Here is a 27527-nt window from a genome sequence, read left to right as displayed (position 1 = left end):
TTGTCTAAAGACAGCTGTTAGGAACTGTGCCTCGTAGAGCTCCCAAAGCTGGTTCTTCCCAGCCACTTTTCTCATTGGTCATCGAGAAAGAGAATGGGGCCGGAGCCACCAATATATCTTATCCATCTCGCAGTCCCGCAATATATCTTATCTATGATTGCTGATTTATTTTATGCGGTCACGGGTTCGATCCTGGCCGAGACCGGTATCGGGGCATACCAGGGCACCTCACACCTTCCGTATAATTCCGCATCTTTTCTGCGTTGATGTTTATGGACAATGAAGCTGTACGTCAGTTGAATGATGGCAGTTGAAGAAATTGAAATCAATTCAAGTATTCAACAGGGTTCGTGTTGTTCATTTATGTTCAATTGCCTCATCCACTGCAACTTTAAAAAAGAAGGAAGAGAGAGATGCAGCGAATGTAATCGCTTTTATGTTCCTCACTGAATGGCGTGTAGCTTCTATTGTTCGTTAACGTCAATGTTAATTAAAACAAGGCCATGTCTCCCAATTTCAACAAATCAGGAGGGCTCTTGGTCGGTCGTGATCCCTTTCATCGGCTGTCCCAAACGACGATTTTTAGGCCATTATTTCCGCCTACGCAACCATTTTGCTGTGTCACCCATCTTATGCCTCAAACATAAAACTCCGGAAAGCAGCAAAGATCGTATTGTTGTGGGGGTAGTAACTATGTTACAGTATCTAGTTATTTTCCTACAAAAGTAACTTGCAACTGTAGCTACAATTACCACTTTTGGTTCTAACTGTAAAGTGCAACTCAAGTACCTATGTAATTAAGGTATCATGACAACATTTTCCGAGCGTTAGTTCCCTAGCATCGTTATGTCGAGGCCTCAAGTAGGTACCAGGAACTGCTAGGAGAGTACAAAGTTTTTGAGGCTTTTTTCCTCTTATAAGGCGGTAGCTGGAGGGAAGGTTGATATCGTCCCCTTTTTACCTTGGAGGTCTGGAAACTATTATCAGTGGAAACCAATTGGAGAGAGTTAATAAAAACAATTCGCTAGCTTCTCTCATTTGAAAGACTGGCACAGAAGTAACCTTTCGAAAGTTGCGCATTTTCTATGTAGACGTCAGATGTTTATAAACTGGGTAAGATTCTCAAGATACGAGAGTCTAGACTTTAAAATACAAAAACATGGCGGAAATATGAAGTCGCCAAAGGTGTCGCTTCTCCCTTGCCTTATTTCGAGTTGACACCTCCCCCGATAAGCTAACCCCTCCCTCCAAAGCCACTTTATTCCTACACTGGCTAATCGAGTCCGCTTCGTGAACGAAAAGCAACCCAGGGCTTCACGTGGACAATCCAAAGAGAACAATGTGACAACAGCTCATCAGAGGTACCAATTTGCCCTTGAGGAAAAATGCTCACATTCGTCCCTCTGGTTCCCCCTTTTCCCTTGGAAACCCGTTCCTGTCAAGGACTTCCCTCTTCGTGTGTCCATGCCTTTTCGAGCGGGTGTCCTCTTTTGGATAGAGTTTTGGTGATGAGTTTATGTACCCCGTTTAATCGAGCAGAATGTGTTAACATGAGTGGATATCTTTCTGACGGCATTTGCGCAGACGCAAGAGGAAGAATGCACAGATGTGAGCAACATCCTGCCTGCGGATACTCATCCTCGCGACTCAACAACCTGAAACGGCACACACAAATCATGCACGCGAAAAGAAGCAACCCCTTCACCTGTTGCAATGTTATATGGGCCACAACGTTTGAGGAGCGACTGCATAGGAAGTCCATGCACAACGGAAACTTCGAGTGCCACCTCTGCCCTAGGATATTCGAACGGCGTGCACTCTTGGAGAGACACATGAGTGTGCATACGGGGATAAAGGCGTATAAATGTAGCGTCTGCGACTACAGATCAAGTCACAAGAGCAACATGCAAAGGCACACGGGTTCTGTGCACGGTCCTAAACAGGACAGGCAGCGCAGACGACCTTCAAGGAGCACGTCAGCCAAAAGCGCAAGTTTCAGTTCGGATAGCTTGGCGCTCGGAGACGGTGCAGACGACGTTTTCGAAGCAGAAGAACAGAGAAAGTCACCTGCTTCGACTCTTGCAGGCGACGTTTTCGAAGCTCATCCTGACGCAGAACCGAAAACGTCGTCTACATCGGATGTGCATGAGGTTGCAGATGATACCGCCAAGCAGGAGGTAGCGCTAGTGTTGGCCGCTTTTCATTACTATGACTTTTTGAGTCAATCTGCGAACATTTGGCCTTCGGCAGGAAGGAACAACTCGTCTTCCTAATCATATTTATTAATTCTGCATAAACTGTACGGAAAACGGTGTTTTGTCAAAGTGCGTAAGTCAGCTTCCTTTCGCTAGAGTTTACACGTTCACTCTATGTGCCACGCTTTTCCTAAATTCCAGGTGTTTGGCTACTGTGATATTGAAATGGGCATTTCGTAATTTTATGCAGATATATTTTATTTTGTCAAGTGTCAATGGTGCTACAAAATGCTGTGATCTTAGATGTTACAATTTTGGTTTCATCGGTGCAAATAAATAAATGTATTTTCAGTGCCCGTGCTCTAGCTACGACACCTTTGGTTAGTGAGTAAGCCCTGTGTCAAGTGTAAGGTACTGCGGATGGACTTTGACTATCCCTTGAAAGATTCGGCCAAGAAACGAAAGTGAATGGAAAGACGCGCGCCCCCACATGGGCAGACGGACCAAAAACGAAACTTAGTACAAGTTTCCCAGTTTCTCCGCTAGATGACGGGCCGGTCAGACAGCTGGAAGCGCTGGAAGCGCACCAGGAAGCTCGCGTCTAAATACCTTACGAAACCCAGGGACGAAAAGAAAAGCATTAAAAGTCAAGTTAAGGAATCTGAGACAGAGGTCTGGCGTTCACGTATGGAGGGGAAGAGGGCACTGGGATTGTACAGAGAGAGAAAGAAAGACATCGCCAAGGAGAGTTTTTTTGATAATTCCCAGGGGAGCGCGCTGCTGTTCGAGGCCAGAACCGGTATGATGAGAACTAAAACGCATTATGCAAAATTTCAACCCGGCATCAGCACGCGATGCGACTTGTGTCAGGGAGAAGAGACCACCGCGCACGTCATCCTAGAATGCAAGGGACTCCATCCGGGACTGAGGGAGGGCACAGAGATGTGGAGAGCACTGGGCTTTGGGAATGAGGAGGGTGAGGTGGATTCCGAGGCAGTCGGAATAACGAAGGCCAGGTTGAACTACTGGTGGAAGAGGAAGCTTATCAACGGTAGTCAGTGCTAAAACTGGGGTCACAAACGATTAGGCTTAGTCTTTTTAACACTATAGTTTAACACTTATTTCTTCTTTCTTTGGCTAGGTGGCGCAACGTCACCGCCCGCTACAAAGGGAACAGCCACTATCCATCCATCCATCCATCCTGTAAAAGATGCGTGGAGATGGGAATCACAAAGAAGGAGCGTGAAACCCGTGGCGATATATTGTGCTACATGCAGCACCCTGCGCACTTTGACTTGTTAGTCACCCACAATCAACAGCATGAGGCAGTCGACTAAGCTGGACAACGTGCAAGCAGGTGCGGAAACAACTGCAAATGCAAGAACGATTTGCCTTCGTAATGGTGTATCAATGCCGATACTTGGTTTAGGTAAGTGCAGTTCGTTCTTCAGTGAATAATCATCTATAGCTTGTCATTTGTCCGCCGAAGGCATACTCGTACGTATCAAACTGCGGCATTTACTGTGCAGACGACATATTCTATATGCGCTTCGCAGATGTTCTATTTTTAGAACTCGTTGATCGCGGGCAGGCTTGTATTTGCCTTCGTGCTGTGGCGGGAATTTTCCATTCGGACGCTGGTCCGTTAAGTCTAGACGGATGAAAGTGGATGAAAGCTTGACACTTCCGATAGATTGTCGTTGATGATGCCGATGACGCCTTCGCGTAAAACGTACGGGACCGCACAATAAAAATACAACCTGCGAACTATTGAATAAGACAGTGTATTGCCAGCTGCGTATCCACTAAATCCATCCGGAAATAATTGCAGTTATAAATGGATGGGCTCAATTGTCAAGATCAAGGCAATCAATTTCGACAGCGTGCTGAATTAAAGGCGCGAGCCTATTAAATGCGAGTGTGGGCAGAATCGAGTTACAAAGCATGATGCAATGGAATTGAATAATTTTAGTGGCAAGCACGCAAGAGGATTGATCGTTTGATCGGAACCCTATAGAGCTCTGATAACCCGTTTTTTGTCCCATTTATTATTAGTCTTCACTGCGCACACACATCAAATCTAGTTAAATTAGATATCAATCTAGTGTTCCCAGTGTAGTACATACATGAAATGAAACATGTAAGAAATGCAAGGTCAAGCATATGCAGACAACCAAACTCCAAGCCCACATCTTCTGAATGCTTTATCTAATCACATTGACCACAAACCTATTCTGCTAGAATTGAGAAAGTAAAACTGGCACAGTAAAACTGGCACAGTGAACACTGCCATAGATGCTGCATCAGCGACGGACATCTCGGTGCACGGATATTTGGGACATTTTTCGGTGCCGCGACATACGAGCACTTTATGAGATATTGATCTAAGGCGTTAATCTAAGGACATGTTTGTGTGTGACTACATACCTCACTCTGTAGGGTGGAAACCAAAAGACCAAACTATTGAAAGGCAGAAGAAATGATTCTAAAAGATCCACATAAGGTAGTTCCACAATGTTGAGCTCAGGACAGGTATTGGGAATAACGTTCCGAATGCCTTCTATGCCTTTAAAATAACTTCTTATGCCCTTGTCAAGAGTCTTGTGTGCCGGTTTTCGGCACAATCCCTCAGTGTTCTGGAGTTGATTTTACACCTGTGGATACAGAAAGAACTTATTTTCGAAAAGTTATTTTAAAAAGTGAATTACTACATGAATTCTTTTTCAACATTTATTTTTAAATTATTTATTTTGCCAACATCCTCTTGGAACTCCTTATTTTTCGGCCTTTCCATAATTCGCCCTTCGACTTTTCGAAATTAACTCATTAAAGCAAATGTGTGTCACAACTTGAAAAAAAATCGGGAGAGCGAATGATAACACCACTTCGTCGGTGGTGATGTGGTTCATGAGCCATGCGAAACCATGCACTTGTATGTTCGGGTGCGCAGGAGCCTGCGGAATCATTTTTTCTTTCGCCAGCACAACCACATTTTGTCCCACACCCGTTATCAACATACGCCCGTATGCATAGAAAACGCATATCTATATGCCAACCACTAAGAACTTCGTGCGCTAAAATGTCCGTACACCAAAATGTACTACACGGAGATGTCCTAGACCCACGCTGCATTGTAAGAACGTGAGGAACATACAGGATTTCCAATGATGTGTGGGGCAAGATGCGGTATTTTTCCAAATACTTAGATAATTTTCTATAAGATAAAATCTATCGAAGCTGCATAAATTTTGTTTTCACAGGTCTGTTATACGGCCAGGCGTACATGCTGTAGACAGCACATGCAACTACTGGATGACTAACTGGCTAAAATTAATTAATTAATGAATTAACTTATTAATTTGTTTTCTGGGAAATGTGAGACAGCAGAATTGGAGCTAGCGATGATTATAATCCATCGTTTTTATGAAACACCCTGAAAAGTGAACGTACCTTGAGATGTAAATTGCCAAATTTTGCTACGCGAATGATCCGAAACCAGAACTACGCACTTTTTGAGCGCAGAAAGAGCACGAGCATTCCACGTGAGGGCCACGTGCTTGCAAGCGTGGGAGCTGATTGGAGTAGGCGCCAATCTGTTGGCCAGATAGACTGCTCTCGGGCCCAGATAAGGCAAAGGTCGTGTTGTTTCTTCACTAGATAACTACGCAATTCTCTAGCAAGGAAACACTAGATCCTCCAACGATCCAACCTCTAGAATCTAGATGCTCCAATTCTGCTATCTCGCATTTCTCGGAAAACATCTCGTTAATAAGTTCATTAATTTGAGCTAATTAGTCATCCAGTAGTTGCATACGCTGTCCTACAGGATGTCCACCTGGCCATGCAGAAACGAAATTTATGCAGCTCTAATAATTCCTTTTAAATAAAGAAATATGTGTCGAATAAAACAAACAGCCTGTATTTAGGACGGAACACTCCAACTACAGGTGCATTCCTAAGAACATTAAATCTAAAAAGAATGTAATTTCCTACGCAGGTACATCTCACAGTGGCGGGTACTCTCACTCTACGGTCGTCTATGCGCTCGAGGAATGCGGCTACCGCATGATCGACACAGCTAAACGTTACGGGTGTGAAAGTTTTCTCTGCGAAGCCATCAGGGTATGTAGCTTCCGTGGAAGCTTTGGCATAGCATATATCAAATTATATTAAATGTTATTAATATGGTTACGCAAAAAAATATGCGCGCTATTTTCTCGAGAGTGCGGTAGATAGTTTCATTTTGCGACCACATTATGCGCTCACGAAAATTGTGAGAGTATTAATTGCGTACGTTTATTATATTAATAACGCGTAAATAATAATATAAATAGTAAGCGTATAATATTAATGCGCGTTATATAATTAATAATGTTAGACATAGCCAGAGGGCCATTTGGGAATCCTCAACCCCGTGCAAAGTTCCCATAGAACCAGATATATTTTTCTTATACCCACGCTTACTGCTCGTGAAATGTGTGCAGGAATCTGGGGTTCCACGAGAGCAGTTGTTTCTCATGACCAAGCTGTGGCCAAGGGACTACGGCACGCTTACCGCGAGGGAAGCCTTTCGTGGCTCCTTACAACGGTTAGGGATTGAGTACATCGGTAAGTGCTTTGTACCATTCACGCTCTTTCACATACTGGGAACACCGAGGATGGCATTAGCGTGCATCACAGTCGGCATTTTAGGCAAGATCAACATGGCATGTTCCTGAGCTCAATCGTGCCACATATTAGCACACTCGTTGGATAACGTCGCACTCACGACCAGAGCATGGGTTATTTTGCCCATCTCTTGTCACTGGTGTGATGTTATCTGGTGGGATTAATTTAATTCAGATTTAAGATTAATTTAATCCGGTTAAATTAATTTTGCGGGATTGTGCAAATATCCTAATTAGATTATCGCAAATTGTCTACGCGAGTAAACCTCCAAGTTGTATGAAAGATGCTTAGAGGAATTAATTTATTTGCTGTCAGTACATAAATGAAATCGAACAACTGAAGGTAGCTGTTTTGCATAAGCATTAAAAGATTCTTCCAATTACTGTCACTTAGGGTGACACGAAAACTTGCATAGTTACGCGATAAGCGACCACTTCTTCAAGATTATGCAGCCTACTTCACGAAGAAAGGGGAAAGGTTTTAATTCGGGGAAATTTTGCTGAAAGCTATGGGCATTAAGAAGCAGGTTGCACATGGTGATGAAGACCTGTACAGTAATCTCTTTTTGGGACCCTCGGACAATATTTGACTGTACTGAACTCCTCCGAGAGAATTGTCAAAGTGTGCAGCGTTTTAATGCGAGGTTTTCCATTTTGCAAGATCTGTTTATGATGCATTGGCCCGAGTGTCCTTCCACGTGCCAGGACAGACAGCAGACGTTGGACGATACTTGGCGGGAACTGGAACTCCTCTACGACGAAGGTGGTGTTTGTTCTACGCTGGGTAATTTGAAATAATAACTGGTGTCTAAACAGGGTTATGCGGGGCAATTGGAGTTAGCAACTACGAGGTAGCAGACTTGGAAAGTCTCCTCGAAAACTGCTCTGTAGTTCCACACGCCAACCAGGTTGAATTTCATCCATATCATTGTCCGAGAGACCTTCTGCAGTTCTGCAGAGAGGAAAAGATTCAATTCCAAGTAAGTTCTCCCCGTTTTTCTGGTCATACAAAACGTCTTGTGCAGAACAATGCGGTGAAATTGTGCCACCATGTCGTATGCCATCTACCGTTCTCCAAAATTTCTCTGCTCCAGACGTTGCATATCATGCGCTCCTTTGCTGCCTTGGCTTAGCTAGCCAACAGATGTGGTGTTAGCGTGCTGGTCGAACACTGAACTTGTAGCAGAGCTGACGTCTGTTGTTCCTTGCACGTGTGGTTGTCGCACGCATTCATTCCTAATCATGCCCGTGAAGCCTCTTATCTACCTGCTGGTGCTTGTTGTCTTTAATCCGCTATGCTTAAGGCCCTGCTTTTCTGCTGCGCCAAATTCAAAATTTTGCGATTTTCTGCGAGCAGTCAATGGCAACAACCTTTTTGTTTCTCTGGTGTAGGCATTATTTAAGAGTCTCCAAGACATCAAATCAAAGTCCCCCATCGCTAAACTGCATACAGGAGGGACGCCGCCCTTTCCTTAGGCGAAGTATGCGCAATAAACTTGGGCTAACATTATTTTAAGCTAAACTACAATCAGTCTGTGCTGGTCCTGCAGCAAAGGCAGTTTCGTAAAGCAAGCTTCGCCTGATGCAGGGAAGCTTCAGGTGAAGCCCACTTTCGCGAGGTGTCGTTCCTTGTCGGCGAATACTCGGATATTCGGGAATCCAAATATTGGGTATTCGATTCGCGAATGAAATACTTAAAGTGATTGATATTTGATTCGAATTCGAGAACTCGAATATTCGCACACCCCTGCCAAACGAAGGATTCCGTGATGGATTCCGCGATACTTCGCGGGAAACCTGGGGCCTTAGCTATGCCCCATATACAATCTACACTTAGATTCCAATGACCTGCAGCTACATTCATATCTTGCGGTTTACGATGACAAACACCACATCTTCTAACATAAAGTGCGCTTCACATAGTTTGTCGCACTCAGGTATACGCCATACGTGATGTGATTAGAACTCGGGGAGAAATCTGATTTGGGAGGGAATAATCAGGGGAACCCTACCTACAGGGTGTCCCAGAAAGCGTGTAATTGGGTTATAATAAAAAAATCTATACCACCTAGAATCATGCGGTCAACGGCATACTAAGTTTTTGCCACCTCCTGATGTGAATGTCATGTAACGTAAGTTTAATTATGTAAATTTTTGTAAACTGAGGTCCGAAATTTGCCAAGTAAGGGTCACTTTTTTTACTCCAGTATGAAGAGCGTGCCCAATTAACTCAAATTAATGATAATTGACAGGGGTATTCAGGAGCTATCCCATCGGAAAAAATAGCCGAACATCGTGCTCTACGGAGCTCCCGAGGATAGCGTGCGACAAATTTTTCAGCGCAATCATTGTCAGTCCCGCGAAAGGACGTTGGAAACCCAGCCCACACATGCATTGCAGAAAGAGATAACATTGTGTTATCTAAAGAGATAACAGCTTATCGCGTCCGGCTTTTGCTGGGATCATGCTTTCCCTCTCCCAATTTCAGGAACTGACTTTTTCTACTATCACTCTGTAGGCTCAGTTTGGAACCTCCTTTCGTCGGACTGGGAGCGATTGCGCTCAAAAAGTCGTCGCGCGTTATGGTCCGGTGCTCTGAAAAGCATGATGTTTGGCTATTTTTTCCGATGGGATAGCTCCTGAATATCACTGTCAATTATCGTGAATTTGAATCAATTGGGCACGCTCTACATATTGGTGGCCTTTACTTGGCAAATTTCGGAGTTGAGTTCGCAAATATTTACATAATTAAACATACGATACATGACATTCTCAATGAAAGTCACTGAAAAGGTTAGCCAGCTGTAGGACCTTTTCAGTGACTTTCATCTTTCATCATTAATTTCTAGGGCAACTTGAGGCCTTGTATGTGATTGTCCCTTCTATGTTCCAGCCTCAGAACATCAGTTCTCTCATGACATTCTCATCAGGAGGTGGCAAAAACCTAAGAACAAATGCCATTGACCGCATGATTCTAGGTGATGTAGTTTTCTGGGACACCCTGTATATACTCACTGCTTTCCAGTACTCGTCATGTGTGTTTATATAGTGGAAGTTTATAGTTTATATAATTCTGGAAGGGGCTTGCGCCGAGTGTCTTTGTACAGTCAGTGATCCACACATTAACTAAATGGCCCAAGTTTGTGGGACGAGACTCATGTGTCAATAAAATGATTTTCCTTAGGGGTACTCTCCGCTCGGAAAGGGCAATTTAATCGGAGACCCCGTGGTCCTGAAAGTGGCTGAAAAATGCGGACGAACCCCAGCTCAAGTGCTGATACGATGGTCCATCCAGGTTGGTGGATTTCTTTTATAATCGCGATAGATGTTACTTTAGTAGACATGTTTGAGCATTGCATTGGCCTAGATATACTGCCCTTCCTGCTGGCAAAGCGAGAACTGGAAAAAGTTATCAAAGTGGACCTGAGCCTGGCCCGGAGCCAAAACGACTGTGGCTCTTGAGTCTTAGTGATAGTATTTGTGTTAGCTAATAATATCTGATCCTGTGTGTTTGTAGCCTCATAGATATGGTCGCACTATGATGTAGGCACCGTATTTCCTCACATATTGAATGCGGCCCAACTTTAGTAGCACGGCTAGGTGGTCTTGTACAGTGCCGGTCAACGAAAATGTACGCCTGGCGCCAGAGTGATGAACAACAAATACAACAAACATATATTTCATCCACGCTTGATGGAACAGAAGACTATTTGGTGCGGGGGAATTGCAAACGACCAGGGACAATCGCGACGTTTATTTACCTTAACCTTAAGTGTCTGGTTCAAATTTTCCCCCACGTATTGAATGCACCTCCTCAATTGCACTATGTTTTCGGGTAAAAAATGTGCGTCTTATACGCACGTAAAAACTGTAGTCTACATCGGCAATACATAGTATATTTCCAATATCAGCTTAAATATTGTAGTAGTTAATGTATTAGCAAACGGGTCTACGAGAACTTGTCACAAGCCTGGTCGTCACGGGGCATCTCGTACGAAGAAGTGTCGTCACGCTGGAATAATCTTCACAATAAACCCTCGTGTCATGCAGTGGATTTTGCATGTAGAACTACGAATTTACTTTTATTCCTACGAATTGTTCAATGCACCATATGCCATGTCACAGTTTAAAGAGTACAAATGACAAATGTGGTTTTATTGAGCTTGCACGGGCCTATACAACATGAGACTTTCGGTAGGTTGGTCTCAGTTGGATCTCCAGCACGAGTGCGAGTCCCAGTTACGGCCACTATGACACTAATGGACTTGTCAGTAGTTACCTATTTATCGGTTATCTATCAGTTGTGTTGCCTGCTGCGAGGCTTCTACAATGGCACACCAACCTAACTACCTTGGGAATTCATTACTAGCGTACTTCGCCTTGCTCCCAGGGTCAAGATGGCGACTCCTCCTATGTTGAATTTGTGTGATTTCCCCGAGCAAAGGTGTGAAATTTGTACAGGGTGCAGCCTTTTTAGAACCCACCAGTTGCACCCACCAGTAGAAACCACCTAACTAGATGGAATCCGGGTTCGTGGAAGCGTGGGTCGGCCCTTTGTGTAAAACAAGCTCAAACACATTCCCCCTGAAATGGGGCCAGTTCCCGCAACATACTACGTTAATTTAGGAGGCTACTAAGAGAGCTACTTGTGAATGAACCTTTAGTGTGCACAGGCATGTAAGGTATTTGCATCGAGTCTTCAATGCAAGGACTGCACGATGAGCAGTTAGTTACATCAGACTTTTGTGTAGAGTTGCTACGGGTTCAGAAGGCAATTGTCCTTGCCAGTACATCTAACTGGTGGGTGCGTTTTTAGGTGCATAGAGCTTATAATTGTGTACAATAGTTACCTCGGATCAATAAGCGCACGGTGCTGTAGGGTCATTCCCAAACACTACTATGGTCGTCACTGTGTAATTGAAATAAATTTTGCGAGTCTTCTAGAATGAAGTGATTGCCATTCCAAAGTCAACTAAGAAGTACAGGGTTCAAGAAAATAGCGAGGTAAGTTGCTAGGCAAAATGTGGAACAACCAAGGCTTGGAACCGTTATTTTTTTAGGTTCGGTTCAAGGTTATCCGTTCAAATCGGGTTCGGTGCAACCGAAACAATGGTTTGAACAGATATTAATCGGTTCGAACCGGTTTACATGTGCTGTACTAATCAGTGTACCGCATGTGAGAGGTAATATCAGGTTCTGGCGATGGCTTGCTCCTCCTCTCTTCCTCCCTCGCCTCAACACTTTATAGGTACAAAGAACCATGCAGTTGACAGCAGATCATCCTTTACTGTACCGAAAAGTGCTGGGAAACGGCGTACAGCATACCACTGAACTCCATTGCAAAAGGCTATCGCCAATTTCTAAAGAAAAGAAGAAGAAAGCGGTCACGTGGTAGATAGGAGTATCTCAGTCCCATGCACACGTCAGCACGCTGCTCCCCGTTGAAAAGAGGGCCGATCCTGTGTTTCCTTCCTCCATGCTCTTGATCACACGCCAACCTCTTTCCCGTAGTCGCTAGAGGTCCGCGCTGCTTGTGGATGTCACTGTGAACTATTAAAATTTACGTCCTCTTCACACTGCGACGCTGAATGAAAGGAAGCAGCCGAGGCAACAACGCAAAGTGTAGCTGTCGTGTAGCGCGTCTTTTTTTTACACCTCGAGTCACAAAAATGTACAGGATGTCGTGAACCTTTTGGAGGTGAGGCTGTAGGGTGTGCATGGACTCACCACTTCTTGGTTTATCGATTTGTCCGCTCTATGAATTCGGCAAGATTCTGAGTGCTGCAGGGAGCTGGTGAGTGGCAGTACGAGTGGGAAGGTATAGGTGTTTTTACCGTCTGGCGAACTGGTTACCGCGTCATATTTTTTCGGTTCAGTTCCGGTTCGTTCGAGGGGAGAGAAAAAATGTTTACGGTTCTGTTTGGTAAAAAAATTTTTTTGCAGTTTTCGGTTACGGTTCAGTTTCGACCCCTGATAACAACGAATGAGCCTTTTTTTATTTTTCTTTCTTTCAGGTGTTCGACTTTGAGCTTTCTCCAGAGGACATGGCCAGACTGAACAGCCTCGACAGGGGCATCAAATACATACAGAGGAGTGGAATTCAGGATAAAATTGACTCAGACTTGCCGGATGGTTACAAGCTACGCATGGCTCAGGTTCCGGATGAACGTGTGCGAAACTATAGCTGAGAGCTTTTCGTTAACTGTGCCTCCAACGCTGAGGTGTCATTCGATTTCCAATAAGTTATTTCCACGAACACAACTCTGGTCAACTACCATTTAGATTTTTTTTTTTTTCATTTCTTGTACACAGTTTTTGTCTGCGTATATTTATTTATTTATTTATGTGTAGGAACGTGCATTCCCGAGAGCTTGAGATGGGTCACATTCCCCACTACTCCTTCCTCGCTCACGTGTGTTTCAATTTTTGTCCAGTGGTGCATCGTGCGTATGTGACATTTTCTTTCAAGCTCAAAATAAAAACCGCTACAGTTGACAAAACATGTTCTCCAGAAACAGCGTGACATTTTTTAGTTGCATCGAATTCATAATATACTGATGAATAGGCCTTTGTTCTTGTGTGCAAATATATATATAGTTATTAACACTGGGTGTGCTAACACTGTTAGCATCCACAGACTAAACATATCATACATATAAGTTAAAAATGAGGATGTCTGCATAGATCTACCGCAGTGCTAACCCACTTAGCCAATTTCTTTTTTATCTGTATCACTCATGAGGACACCAAATACTTTTAGAGTATGTCAAGAAGCTTGACAAGTACTGCCAAATAATGGAATCAGGTTGGAAGATTCCAGTGGTATCATGCGTCACAGTATTAGGCATGCCATGATCAAAGCTCGTTAAATTAGGAGCAACTTAAATTTACTGTGCGTTTGATATTGAACTTCATTTTTGGTAGTGCTAGATAAGCCAAAGGTGGTGACATCTCACATAGCTCATAGCTTTATTCTGTAATAAACTTCCCAATTTTCAAATGTTGTTTAGTAAATGTTGTGCACTACAAAACATAATTTTACATTGTATTGAAAAAAAAAAGTGTTGGAATAGTTCTCTGTCATGTGACATGACTACATATTTATGTAAAGTATGTATGTATTTAGTGCTTTATTGTGTACAGTATTAAAACATTTTTTGAAGTGACTTACTTTTATATAGGTTACATTATCACATAAATTGTCATTTTAGTGAAGGTGCTCCCATCATGATCCAAAAAACCTGCAACACACATATGGAATGTCACGCTGCACCTCTCAAGCAACACTGGTTAGACGCTGACATTGCTTGATACTTACACGAGCATGAGGAACATAACAAATATGTTCCAGATTCCAATGAATGCCCTCAAATACTGGACGGTACTTAAAAATTCGCGTATCTTGTCACCTAGCAAAGAGTGAGATATCAAAATTTCGTTTGGATGTTCACAAAGCAAGACAGTTTTAGGAAAGTAAGCTTATCACTGGCATTGCCACCACACACAAGTCCATGCATACCAAGGCTTGGTTTCTCTACAAAGATTTCATCCCTGTTTTGCTTCCTGAAACGGATCAGACGCAGAAAACTACATAGATACATGTAAATTTTTCCTTCGTGCTTCGGACATGACTATACGTTCGTGCAAGGGCAATACTCACAAATTAAAGTTCAAAACAGCTCCTGCGTTTAACATCAATGTTCTGAAATAGCAGTGTTGCGTCAAAGTATGTAGAAAGTAAAACCAAAAACTGACGAAACTGAGCCATGTTTCGGATGCAAAAATACTCTTCGCACAAACTGCCTTCCCGAAGTATACTCACACGAAAAGGATGACGTCAGATATCATGGTTCGGCCGTTCGGCTGCAGTGAAAGTTCAGGTAGTTCAGGGTTCAAGTTGTACCTCTGTCCCCTTCGTATCTCACCCAGGGAACGGAGCAACAGGCGCAGTAGAGGCGGTAGAGGGTAGAGCGAGCTAGTAGAGCTGCGTAGTGCAAGGCCTGTAGGGGCGCTGCTGTTCATACCACTTGCGGAGAATCTGAGAAACGCTCTTCTTGTGTTGGGAGCAGCGAGGCAGTAGCAGACGACGCTGCGTATTAGCGTACATGTCTAGTTTCATAAACGTTTCGGTAGGGTTGCTTTGTCCAATTTCCAATGAGGAATTCTTCGAAAGGGAGAAAAACTGTACGAGAGTGGGCATGTCCACGATATGTTTCATGCTGCATGAGAGACAACGTGGTTGTGGGGGGAAATCCACAAATTTCGGCAAGCAGTTGCCGCCATGCAACGCTTGTCATTTATGCAGGAACTTGGGTTTTTCTTCAATGCTGTTATAGAAGCTCGCCCCGGATATTTCACAGGGAGACCCCTCCGGAAAGTGTACCAAGCTCCCTAGATGAACGTTTCTAGGGACTTGGTTATAAGAATCGCGTGTTTCATGCGAGTGATCATGAAAATCCTGTAAAAATTTGCCTCACAACACGAAATTTCTGTAGCCAGAGATAACAATTTGGTCGGCTGTTGCAGTCACGTGATGTCACGGCATGGTCCTGCAATGAGTTCCTACCATTTTTATCGAGGAAGAAGACGCTTTCGACACAGGGGGTGCATCCGCTATGGATCAAGGTTACCATGGAAGCTCTCGCGTTGCTCCACGCCGGCCGTATATCGACGAATGACCCAGAATATATGGGGCCGGTTGGTACATCACTTGGAACGAGGCAACACATGTACGGGACAAGACTACACAAACAGCGACGTTGATGTTTGTGTAGTCTTGTCGCCTCGCTCAAAGACGAATGACCGCTATGAAGCATGCTGCAAGGAGCTACTTCTGGTGGCCCAAACTCGCCATCGGGAACACCGGCCGTATGGACTTACAAACAGATGACTGGGTTACCTAGGCCCCGTTCACGGCTAGCCTGTCGGAAGGAATGCGCGTGTTCCGTAAACTTTGGTCCCTGTCCTTTTCATTTGCATACCAAGTCGCAGTAGCGTAGTCACGGGGTGGGGTTCCGGGGAGTAACCCCCCCCCCCCCCCAATCGTATATTTGGGAAAGGGAAACGATGGTCAAGTCCCCATAGAACCCCTCCCGAAATATTTTTGCTGGTTACGCCGCTGCCACGTCGCTAGCTAAGCCCCCTACGTGAACGTGATCTCGTGCTAAAGAACCTGTCTCTCATATCCACATAGACTTGGCAGGACCACATCCAAGAGCGCCTCGTAATTACCGAGTGGCTGGAAGTTGGTGCCATCAACGGCAAGTTGAAGAGTGATCGGCGTTGCCACTCCAGTGAGGTACAGACGTTCTTCGTAGCCAGTGCCCACAAATGGTCAGACACGTAGACGCCGGCCTCATGAACGCTCAGGCTGGCGTTGCAGAAACAGCGTATATTCTTTTAAAATGCCTCATTATTCGCAGCTTTTTCTACCTGTTGAAGCTTACGTAAAGGGTATGGCCCAACTCGCGGGATGTATTCGTCAGACAAGTAGGTGATGACGCATGCACGTGTTCAATGGATGAGCGCACCCCGCACGGTAAGCTAAATGCGTCTCATCCTCCTCTCCCACTTGAGCACATAAACTCACTGACTTTGGCCCATCAGTCGAAAGACGGCTGCTTCTGCTCAGCTGTGAGAACCACAGGTAAGTTTTCCATTGGTACGCACCAAAGTTACATTATCTAAGCTTTCAACGAGCTCCAACTGAACTTGGATTGGATTACCATTACTAAGGGTGGGGATATTTCGAACCCGACACTTTTGCTTCGACCTACCTTCACTGGTACTGCACTATTACGATAGAGATCGTTTAAAAAGAAAAGGAAACATTTATAGCACGGTTGGACATGCCGGGCTAACAGTGAGGTTGTCTGAGAAGATCCATCCGTACAAGTGGTTGGCTAAAAGTAAAAAGATCCTTGATTACGAGGTTACCCGAGGGAGCCCAGGGCATTTTAACTAGAGAAGATATATAACTAGAGAAAAACGCACGTTTTGGTAATAAGACTGTACACGATCCCCACATTGATATCTACAACCGTCAGCTTGGGAAGAAACATATGGGAGAGAGTGATTTCAAATCGCTTACGAAAAGTGGAACGGTGGATTTCTTCTCATTATTCTACGAGCTCAATGAAACCGAAATGGACCCTCAAGTCGGCCCAGGATGACTCATTCCTACTGCACCTGTTCAATTCATGTAAGATGGACAGTGGTAGATGCATAGGTATAGATGCCTCAAAATCCTGGCACCAGTCCCACAGCAACATGATGCCCATGGAATTTCTGACTCCGTTCTACGTTACGTAACACTGGCATCGCTCCAGTCCAGGCCCGCGTCCCAAAGTGTTCAAGTGGGGTATTTGGATACAACACATGTTCAGGTGGAAGCGGGCCACAGAAACGGGACACGACCTAAACATGCGCTGTATCCAACTACCCCTTGTCTTCGTGTCCTGTTTTTGTAGCCTGCTTCGACCCAAACGTGTGCTATGTCCCTGCTAGAGTTACGAGCCAGGCATTTCTTTCTTTTTTTCAGCGGCGGTGTGCCAGCGCGCCACCCCCGCGTTGATGGCGGCGGCGGTCGAAACATGGTGAATCTGGCGGCGACAACGTGCAGTCAATTAGTAGTCTACGGAGCCAGACGATGTGGAATGCCGCCAACGCCTTGGCTGTTTAGGTTGTGTTAACACAGCCAATTAACAGCCAATGGTTGTGTTCGTTTATTGGACTCTTGCTGGACGAAAATGCCCGGGCGCGGCTCTCGTGACGTCACCGCCCTTGCAGTGACTCCCGTTCTAAAATTTGAGGCATTGAACACTAGAGTTGCTCGAGAATTGCCTTCCACTTTAGCCTCCCAGCGACTCTCATCTCGATGGAGTCGCTGGAGTCGATGACGTACGATGACTCTAATACGTCACGACTCCGACTCGCGCGAGTTGAATAAACAGCACAACCAATGTGTCTGTTTCCCTCACACGCTGTCATGCAAATCTCGTCGCAGTTGCCCGTAAAATGACGACCCTCTGGCCGGCCAATATCCAAATAAAAGCATTCTATTCTCAGTTCCATCGAAATGGATGTAGCAATGGCATCGACTGCGGGGATATGACGAGGTGGACTGCTCAGCAAGGGGATTCTTCTCCAACATGACAATGCCATCTTGCACAAAAGACATACGGGCGCTTTCCAAACGAAAGGACATCTGCATTCAAAAGCAGGGGGACTACGTAGAAAAATCGTACATTATGTCCCTTTTCATCCGCCAAAAACATAATCCACTATGGTATGGGTATGGGACCCCGGAAGCGATAACCTCACTAAAATCAAAATTGTGCAGCACGCTTTATCCTGGGAAACTACAACCTGTACTACTACTAGCCTGTCGTCGCAAAGTTGCGCGCTTATATTCCTTTATGAGGGTCCCACCATGCATCTCCTCTTATATACCATCCCCCACTTATACCTCCCACCGATCACTTTGGAAAATTTAAAATCTACACTCTTTCCTCTACCCTGCGACATCTGCCCTCCTTTAGGAACCGCCAAATCCATTCTCGCCTCGTGTCCCTTCGGCTATGCTATTACAGTCGACCCCCGTTTATCCGAACGGTGCCGTTCCCGGCGAAATCGTCCGGATAAATGAAACGACCGAATAGAAACACACAATGACAGCTGTTACATAGTAGTGTATGCACTCGATCCCTGCAAACTTTTGCTAATTGCATAGAGTTGAGACACGCTGTTGCGCTGCTCGAAGAATGTCAGTGCGGACGCAAAGTGTCAATGTTGGAGCACTGGCGTCATCGGCACCGTCTTGCTGCACATCATCGGAGGCAACAGCAGCAATCACACCGTCATCAGTCATAGCTGCACACGCGTCATCATCCTTATCAACGTCAACGTAGTCAGAAACCGCAGCATCATCTACGGCATTCGCAGTGAGCCTCTGCATCAGGGATCGCAGCTCAGCTAGGGGAATGTCTTCATCGGCCAACGGGCCGTAAGCAGCTAGGGTTGCCACCTTTCGTAGTGAAAAATACCGGCTGAGGGAGAGGATGTGGAATAGAGGGAAAGGAGGAAAGGCTCGCGGGAAAGGGAAGTGAGTAAGGGGTGGAAGAGTACACACAGAACACAAGAGAGCTCAAGACAATACGAGGAGACGTGTTCCTGTGTGTAATAATAATAATAATAATAATAATAATAATAATAATAATAATAATAATAATAATAATAATAATAATGAGTAACTAAGGAAACAACTGGTGACTGCTGCACGGAGTTGAGTCTGTGCTCCAGATTTATTCAAGCTGTTAGTGGAATGTTGAAGGGAAAAGCTCGCAAAAGCCCATATGAAAGGTCTTGAGCCACAAATACCGGCAAAAGGCTGCCGGTATCACCTTCCTACCGGTAACCGGCAGAGCGAGCAAATAACCGGCCGTGCCGGTATAATACCGGCCTGGTGGCAACCCTATAAGCAGCAGGCCCTCGGGTTGGAGTTTTCCCCTCTAGAACCGGACAGTTGCTCGAGATATTTCCAAATGACTCGACCGGTGAACGTGACCCAACGCACACAAATAGAAAAGGGGGTCATCGTGTCTCCCCTACGGAGGAATGTAGGTCCCTGACGTGTGACGGGAAACACAGCGAAAAGGGTGACGAAGCGTCTCCTCTTACTCAAGATAATCCGGATAACCGAAGCTGGATTACAAGAATTTTGGAATTCTTGTTCGAGTCCGGATAAATCAAGTCCGGATAAACGGGGGTCGACTGTACCATTATTATTTTGCGGCATTCCCACCACTCTCTATGTGACTCTGCCCAGTGCGCCTTATTGTATTTATATTTATGCTTGTATCCTCTCGGCTGATAACATAGCCTATATATAATATTGTTCTCATCGAATGTATTAAGCCTTACAATTCCTGTCGCAGGGTGTGATGAGCACAGCCTACGAAAGGAACTACGGTTCCGTCAACCTGCCCGTACGATCGCGGTTTCTCCCCACAAAGAACAACAGGCATTCCCAAAGTGGTGTGTCCAGCTCCATTCCGTTCAGCAGGTTAGTACTGTGCGCTGTCTTGTCAAACTAGAGCCTCTTTCGCCAATCCCCGTAGACGACACACCGAAAGCCTATGGCTACCAGTGGCTAGTCATGCGGCTAGAGGTGGCTTGTCTCCGTGGCCGTTGCTGAAAGCGTGCCTGTGATTGGCGGACTTTTTAGTGCCCCGTTTAGTCCCATATTCTCGCCAAAAGTAATAGACCTGGGAGGCTATGTGCTATGTTAGGTGACTGTCGATGACTGGTTATATCGCATTAGGCCTTCCTTGCACAGCTATAGAAGCTATACGCACGTTTCTTTTCTTTTTTTTTGCTCGCGATAATTTTAGTGGCGACTGCAGTGGGGGTTGCCGCATTGGCTACACAGAGACAGCATTAAAATTAACCGAGTTTTCGGTTATCTATACCAGGGCACAAAAGTTATTTGGCACGATTCGTCTAGATAGTGATCTTAATAAAAATATGAGACGCCTTTCTTCCTCCACAGCCGTCACGACTGGAAGGCACCCCGTTTCATGTCGTCTATAATGGCCAGGCCAGAGAAGAAGCTATGTACCATAGAAGAGATGCTCAACATCATAACGGCACCTTCGAATGGATACTACGAGATCCCCACAGACCCCTATAATGAAGTCTTTTCAAATATCTACATAAGTGACGGGTAAAAATGGTTTCCTTTTTGCAAATCGAGGGAAATACCGTATTTACGCGCGTATTGAACGCGACCAACCAACTTGAGCGTCGAAATGCTGGTGCTTTTTGTTTCCCGCACATTAAACGCATGGGCGGATCCGCATCCGAAACGCACATCCGCATGGGCGGATCGTCTCGCGCAGTCAACGAGGAGGAGTGCCTGGCGTCAGGGTGATGAACGACGAATGATTTCATCACCAACGCCATTTGAAATCCCAATCAGGGGTTCCGAAATGGTGCATGGCTAGGGGTGTGCGCAGAGGCGGATTTAAGGGTCTGTCATGGGGGCGGTCTTAAGGAAATTGCGTGCTTTGTGGCACAGCATCATCCAGGTGTCTTTACGTAGGGAACACAGCCGTATGGGGGGGGGCCTTAAATCCGCCCCTGGGTGTGCGCGGGTATACACGCACAGTTCTGCGATTGGCGGGTAGAAATTCAATGTCGGGTAAAATGAGGGTGCACCCGCAATGCGTCCACATATAGTGCAGGTAAACTCGCTTTGTTCACATGTGGCTTTCACTTGACAAACGAGCCACAGCACGTATTCGTGGAAATGTCACTCATTTGTCTCGCTGTTATTTGCGAGTAGAAATTGGTTCCACATCAGACACACCTCAATTGTTTCTTGAAGAAACCATATAGTGCCCAATAAGGTGCGTGGCACATGAACAACCGAAGAGTACACAGCTCTTTCGCGTGTGTCCCCAAGTATCCCTCAAAGTACAGCCATCGACTGACAACAGAATACGATAAGGATTAGATTAGACACTGGGAATGTTATTTTATCAAATTCTGCAAACTTTGGTAGCAGTGGCGTAGCGTGAGGGGGCCGTAGGGGCGCCAATTATCGACAGTGAGGAAAAAAAAGTGCTACCGCTTATCACTCGAAAAAATCAAATTTTTTTAACATTGGGTACTGTTGGAACAATCTTCTGGTCGCCTGAAAGACGGACGCAATTGAAGCGATATACCACGTCGAAGCGTGTTTGGGGGCGCGATACTCGTTTCGCCCCGGGCACTACACTACGATATACAGGGTGTTTCCTTTTATCATTTTCATAAAAAGGGGACACGCTTTTACTTTCGCCATTGGATTACTCGACGGGGCTGCTACTAGGAAGCCGTGTGTACTCACAAGTAGGGGATTAAATAACGGATATATTTTAATCAACTTTTTAATTAGTGACTTTAGGACAACTACTGACGAAGCACGAAAGTAATCGCAACGCGCGCCACAAACCTAATTATTTGAGCTCTACAAGCGGCTGCCAACACATGAAGGAACGAAAGGAAGAAAAACAAAACAAAGACTATCAAACCGAGTAATCCGATGACAAAATAAAACCGCCCTAAGGCAACTCCCCTTTTCATGAAAATTTGTTGCAGATAAAAGGAAACACCCTGTATATGCAATGTGTCAGCGCAAATGAAAACCAGGATCTACGATACATAAACGTAGTTTGTACAATGTAACGCAAATTTAATTCCATCAGGACGACGGCTATGTGCACTGGTCTCCTCCGCCGTCTGGGCATCACTCACGTACTCAACGCGGCCATGGGCAGTGACAGAAGCTACTGTCTGATAAACACAAACCCAGCCTTCTACAAGCCTTCGGGTATTAAGTTCCACGGGGTGGAAGCTCTCGACCTCATGAGCTTCAGGTTGGATCCGTACTTCGAGGAATGTGCAGATTTTATTGCTGATGGCCTCGCCTCAGGAGGTAAGCGAAACCCGTTATGACATTTGCGAAACCCACCAGTGCAGATTGCGCCTCAACAAAGGAAGTTGGAGGAAAAGGATATGGAATCATTCGAAAAACAATGTGTCAGGAGAACTAGAACCCCTTGGATATACAGGGCGTCCTTTTTAATCCCTTACAGAATTTTCAATCCTAAAAGGATGATGCCATGGATTCTAAGGACATGCTAAAGGAGTTTGTAAAGGAAAAAAATAAAATAAAAATTTCGCGCCTCCCGTTCAGATTGGTCGCTTTCGCTAGCAGACGATTCTCGGCAGCCAATAAAAAGTGCAGACGGAGTTGATGTCAGCACATGCCGGGGTAAGCCGGTTGGCCACATGCCGGTTCTTGTAAGCTAATTTTCTCAGGAAATTCACACTTCCCAAATGAAATATTTTGCGTGACGGTTTCTGAAGGTAGTATGTTCACACCACGTGGTAAAAGAATATACTGTCCTTCGAGCCAAAATGGAGTGTGAAGAGAATTTCATGGGAACATGAAGGACTCTTACAAAAGCAAAAAAAGTGTGCAGGGTGTACATTACAACTAGGTGGAAAACTATTACGTATAAAAAGGAGCGCCTAGTTAACAAGCGCAGAAAGAAAATTATGTATAAAATTTCCTGTAAAGCTTCCTTGCCCTCTAAAGAGCCGATATGGTGTTGCAGGGAAAGTTCTGGTGCACTGTAGACAAGGCATCAGTCGATCGGCCACCCTAGTATTGGCCTACCTGATGATCAAGCGTGGGATGACAGCGCAAGAAGCCCTCAGGGTTGTCAGAGCGCGCAGAGAAATAATCCCCAATGATGGCTTCCTTCAGCAACTCTGCGATCTCAACGAGAGACTTCAATGCATTTGAACCCACATATCGCACGTTATAATGAAGGTATCCGGTGTGAGTACAAGTCTGTCCACTGTTGAAATGTTTCGTACGAAATAACCTGGAAACAAGTTGTTCTTCAGAACATTTTGAAATGGAGGGACAAACACATTAGCTATCCTTGCGTGTTGACTAAAATCAAGTTGAAATGCGCTGGGCCACCGGCGTCTGAAACAAGGGCTCGTGAGAGAACTGATGTTCTGAGGCTGGAACAACATAGAAGGGACAATCACATATACAAGGCCTCAAGTTGCCTGAGAAATTAACGATGAAAGATGAAAGTCACCGAAAAGGTAAGCCAAATGTGGGTTCGAGTCCTACAGCTGGCTAACCTTTTCAGTGACTTTTATCTTTCATGGTCCTCGTGTCACGATTGCCTCATTTTACTATGATCACCTGGTGAGATTCCAGTGAGTTAACATATAAAGGAGTAGTGGGGTGACTCCCCCCACCCAATATTACTTTTTATAATATTTTTGCTGCGTCATGTTCTGCAGCAAATGAAATGCAAAAGAACGAGGAGCACAAATGACCCAGAGAGCACTCGAGAGAAGAGGACATTGGAACGAGGGTACGATATGACGTAACAAGACCCCCGCGTGGCACGGGGATTCCCCTATGTCACGCGAGGATAATGTTCACGGCTGCTTTCTCCACCCGTTCTTGTAAATTTCGTTGCGCATGTATAATAGCCCGCAGAGCGAAAACATCTTCACAAATGAAACTGGGTTTTCGAGCCACGTTAAATGTCACCTCATTGCTCCTTTAATCTAAATGAGCCAAGTATAGCTCAGTTAAAATGCATTTTGTTCGAGTAACATTATAAGTGAGGATGCTCATTTGTATACACGGTATATACAGTTGTGTCTCACTTATCCGTAACTCCGTTAACCTGAAAACTCATTACTGGGAACAAACTCGCCAACATTATTTTTTTATCCGGTATTCCAGAAAGAGTGTCATTCTGATTTGCTTATACAGAAATGTAGCAACGGCCTCCATCCCTGGCATTTGCCGACGTTGGTACTGGCTACGGTTTGGCCCCCTTTTTGGTCAGAGGTCAGTCACTGGAGACTGGACTAGGCAGACAGTAGAGATGGCTCCCAAGAAACACAACATGTGGCTGATTTCTACTGAGCAGCAAAACTCGATATGTGAGCTACCCAAACAATCTGAAAGTATTTCTAGCCGTCAAGCCTGGATTAAAGGAGCACTAAGCCCACGATTTACGATATTTTTAGAGAACAAGAAGGCACTTGATTCCACAAGGTGGGTGGATAAACGAGACACAACTATATACCTACGTAGTCAAGTTGGCTGTGAGACTACTCTGGATGTATTGTTTTATAAATATTGGCACTGTATAAAGATCAACCACCCTTCATGTATCATGTGCAATTTAACCATGTTACACATTTTTCACTCCCAGGATGTTGACTGTAAACCCAAATAAATTTGAGATCAAACTTCTCTGTGTTACATTAAGAGCAGGACATGCAGTGAGGGCAAGCCCTGTGTAATGGTCTAAACAGAAATTGCATTCAAGAGAGGAGGATTTTCTAAAACATGTAACCGAAGCACCTTGAAACGTGTGTGCAGCATAAAATGCGCAACATTGAAGAGGTGTAAAAAAATGCACTTTATGTTTGTTCTTTCTAAGTGGTGGAAAGTTGCAAGTGGAAAGTAAATTAATTCATTCCAATTCTGGCACCCATAAGAGGACATAGTCTGGTAGTTGGGATACTAAGTAGTACAAGGTGTAACAAAAATAAATGCCATTTTTGAAATTTAATGGCTACAGATGCCAAGTTACAGCAACAGTCTAGAACCAAAGCAAAGCACTATGCAATATAGTTCAATTATTTATTACTGCCGCTGCTTAGCTGCTGCTTCTGTTGCTCTGTCACTCTATTTCCTGTCCTGCCAAACGCCATTGATTTGTGATAAAACACGCCTGAATCACCTTTATCTCAGTCCCACACCCTGGTGAAACCAACTAATCAAGTAACGGAAACCAGATAAGGACATATTTTCTCATTTACGTCAAAACTTCCAAAAGGACGCTGGTTGGATAGACCTTAAAACCGTAAGATTGTCTTCTGTGTTCCCCAGAGTTTGGAGTATAGACGACTTCCAACTCTAACTTGAAAATCAAATGACGGCTTCTGATTCTCCATTTAAAGAGACAAATTTGTAACAACTCAGTTTAAACTGAGTGAACGTTGTGTGTCACTTGTATTAGGTCACAATATTATGATTTGCCCAGGGACATGACAAGACGAGAGAGGGCTATCTCCACATATTGTGCGTGAATATGCCGTGATCTTCATGTTTTACAATACTGAGATGTATCTACTAATGTGCTAAAGATTCTCTTGCACAGAGAAGACAGCTGGTACTCAATCATGTTGACAACGAGAGGCACGGACACACAAAACCTCAGATACAGAAGATTTAATCTGGCCTTCCCAATTTATATCCCCCAAAACCCGGCAAGTGGGCAACAGAGAGTATGGAAGCTATTTCCAAAGATTCTCAGATCAGCAGTGCCCACGCAAGTACAGTGGTATCTTCGAAACGAGCCTTGATGCTCCTTTAGGTGACTGACAAGCTCCAGGATATCTTTTTAACGCTGGTCACGTGATCCCGAATCTATTTGTCCAAAGAGCAACCAGTCTGTAGCACATACACAAAGCCACATTCATGTGGTATCGAATGCACACCCTTTTGCTTACAAGGCACCAAAGCCAGTCTGTATTTAATGCCACAGGCCTCGGATTTTTAAAGCAAAGGGAGCCACACGGTTCAGTTTGAAAGCAACTGTATGCAAGAATGTTGTGCGGGACTGCATGGAAATAAGGGATTACCGCGGCTTGGATTACGCCGTGCATTCCATAGTAATTTCATTGCGCATGTAGCAATGGTTGCTGGGGTCTGTCACACTATTTCTAGTACTTTTGGCAATAAAATGAAAACAGCTTTTCTTAGCTGCGGCATTCAGGAGGGAGGAACAAACACCAAAATTAACCAGCTAGAGTGCCAGGTACAAAACGACCTAATCAGGGACACAATCGAGACTTACTAGATAAGGCACCCCTTCCCAGCGCTGCATTTGGAAGGTAGCGATGGCGCTACTTGTCGGCACGGTTATTGCTTCCTCAATTTCTGCAATACTTTGTACTTCAGCTTCAGTGCGTTCACCCTTAACTCACCACTCCGGGTATAACGAGGAGAAAGTATGATGTCACATCACCGATGACGTGACAGGGGGAACTCGTTCTGGTTCGCCGGTCAGTGGGGGGTCGGCACCTTGTCCCTTTGCCGCCGTAAACCAGTTTTGCCAGTTCTTCCGGAGAATCGGGGATACAAGGAGCGGCCGAATCATGACCGAGCCAGGAGCAATGCTTTTTCAGAACCCCGAACAGCAAAGTAGTGGACAACATTTCTCTGGACCAATCAGCGAGCGTGATCCCGGTAGCGTCAGCGCGCTGTCCCAGGCAGATCACAGGCTCGTACTGCTCTCCACCACCGTTGCGCACAGTCGCTTTTTGCAGCGTACTTTAAATTCAATTTCTGCGATAATTATGACTCTGTGGTGTACTGGCCTACTTAACAGTTTTATAGGAAGAAAACAGCGTGACTTCTGTGCTACATTAAAGGGGACGGAGAACGGCCAGGTGGATATCCGAGCTATAACACCTCGACATGCAGGTGCGCTACAAACCTGGAAAAACATGGCTCGAAATACGCCTTGGACTAGAGGTACACGCAGTGACTCGAGTTTGTGACTTACGCCTTTGGGAAGGAACCACAAAGATGGTAAATTTCAAGTTCCAGATAACACTTGACCCAGAAGTACTTCCAGTTGTACCATGACAGTCCCGAGTGCAGGCATGATAGCGATAGCATGACCTGGCTAAAGATGAGACAGCAAGTGACCGAATATGTGAGATCTCGCAACCGATGCAAAACCAAGTACATACTATATTGGCAAAGAGCGGACCTTTTGAGGTGGTCCATACTGAATCTGCGGAACTGAAGAAAATACCTCGAGGCATTTCTTCTGGCCATAGACGAAGAGTATACCAGACCTGGTGGAGAAGACAGCAATACTATTATCGCCCTCATGGAACAACAACAAACGCTTCCAAATACTGAGCTAATAATTTGCGATAATGGACTTGAGGCCCAACAGAAAGGCAGAAATGCTAGGATGGCATTAGACACCACATCACCACCATGCTCAAACCATGCTGTTAGAGCCTATGCGAAATACTCCGTTTATAACAC

At 44.9% G+C, this 27527-nt stretch overlaps 3 protein-coding genes across 6 annotated transcripts; 2 read left to right on the top strand and 1 right to left on the bottom strand.

The window, feature by feature from the left end:
* Nucleotides 1-3398: 3398 nt before the first annotated feature.
* On the top strand, nt 3399-14028 carry LOC135390583 (uncharacterized oxidoreductase ZK1290.5-like). Its single transcript, XM_064620323.1, has 8 exons — nt 3399-3624; nt 6193-6317; nt 6680-6803; nt 7524-7625; nt 7679-7842; nt 10047-10157; nt 11807-11866; nt 12877-14028. Exons 1-8 carry the CDS (start codon nt 3516-3518, stop codon nt 13048-13050), a joined length of 969 nt encoding a protein of 322 aa, XP_064476393.1. The 5' UTR covers nt 3399-3515; the 3' UTR covers nt 13051-14028.
* LOC135390586 (uncharacterized) lies at nt 12124-27341 on the bottom strand. 3 transcript variants are annotated; one of them, XR_010421797.1, is made up of 8 exons: nt 27241-27322; nt 27031-27153; nt 14685-14951; nt 14523-14564; nt 14382-14425; nt 14181-14271; nt 14034-14103; nt 12124-12412 (listed from the first exon to the last, which is right to left on the bottom strand). XR_010421797.1 is itself a non-coding variant. In XM_064620330.1 (7 exons), exons 2-7 carry the CDS (start codon nt 27144-27146, stop codon nt 14088-14090), a joined length of 576 nt encoding a protein of 191 aa, XP_064476400.1. In that variant the 5' UTR covers nt 27147-27153; nt 27221-27341; the 3' UTR covers nt 13978-14087. The 3 variants fall into 3 exon arrangements, 2 of the variants coding, with proteins under 2 accessions (XP_064476400.1, XP_064476399.1); XM_064620330.1 differs by lacking the exon at nt 12124-12412 and having other exon boundaries at nt 13978-14103; nt 27221-27341; XM_064620329.1 differs by lacking the exon at nt 12124-12412 and having other exon boundaries at nt 13978-14103; nt 27241-27321.
* Nucleotides 16429-24707, top strand: LOC135390585 (dual specificity protein phosphatase 3-like). Of its 2 annotated transcripts, XM_064620328.1 has the most exons (6): nt 16429-16508; nt 19798-19925; nt 20412-20585; nt 22111-22340; nt 23026-23252; nt 24219-24707. In XM_064620328.1, the coding sequence occupies exons 2-5, from the start codon at nt 19804-19806 to the stop codon at nt 23214-23216; spliced, it is 717 nt and encodes a 238-aa protein (XP_064476398.1). In that variant the 5' UTR covers nt 16429-16508; nt 19798-19803; the 3' UTR covers nt 23217-23252; nt 24219-24707. The 2 variants fall into 2 exon arrangements, with proteins under 2 accessions (XP_064476398.1, XP_064476397.1); XM_064620327.1 differs by having other exon boundaries at nt 23026-24707.
* Nucleotides 27342-27527: the final 186 nt, after the last annotated feature.

This window comes from Ornithodoros turicata, chromosome 4 (assembly GCF_037126465.1).
Source record: "Ornithodoros turicata isolate Travis chromosome 4, ASM3712646v1, whole genome shotgun sequence".
Classification (NCBI taxonomy): Eukaryota; Metazoa; Arthropoda; class Arachnida; order Ixodida; family Argasidae; genus Ornithodoros; species Ornithodoros turicata.
This window is presented reverse-complemented; position numbering and strand designations above follow the sequence as displayed.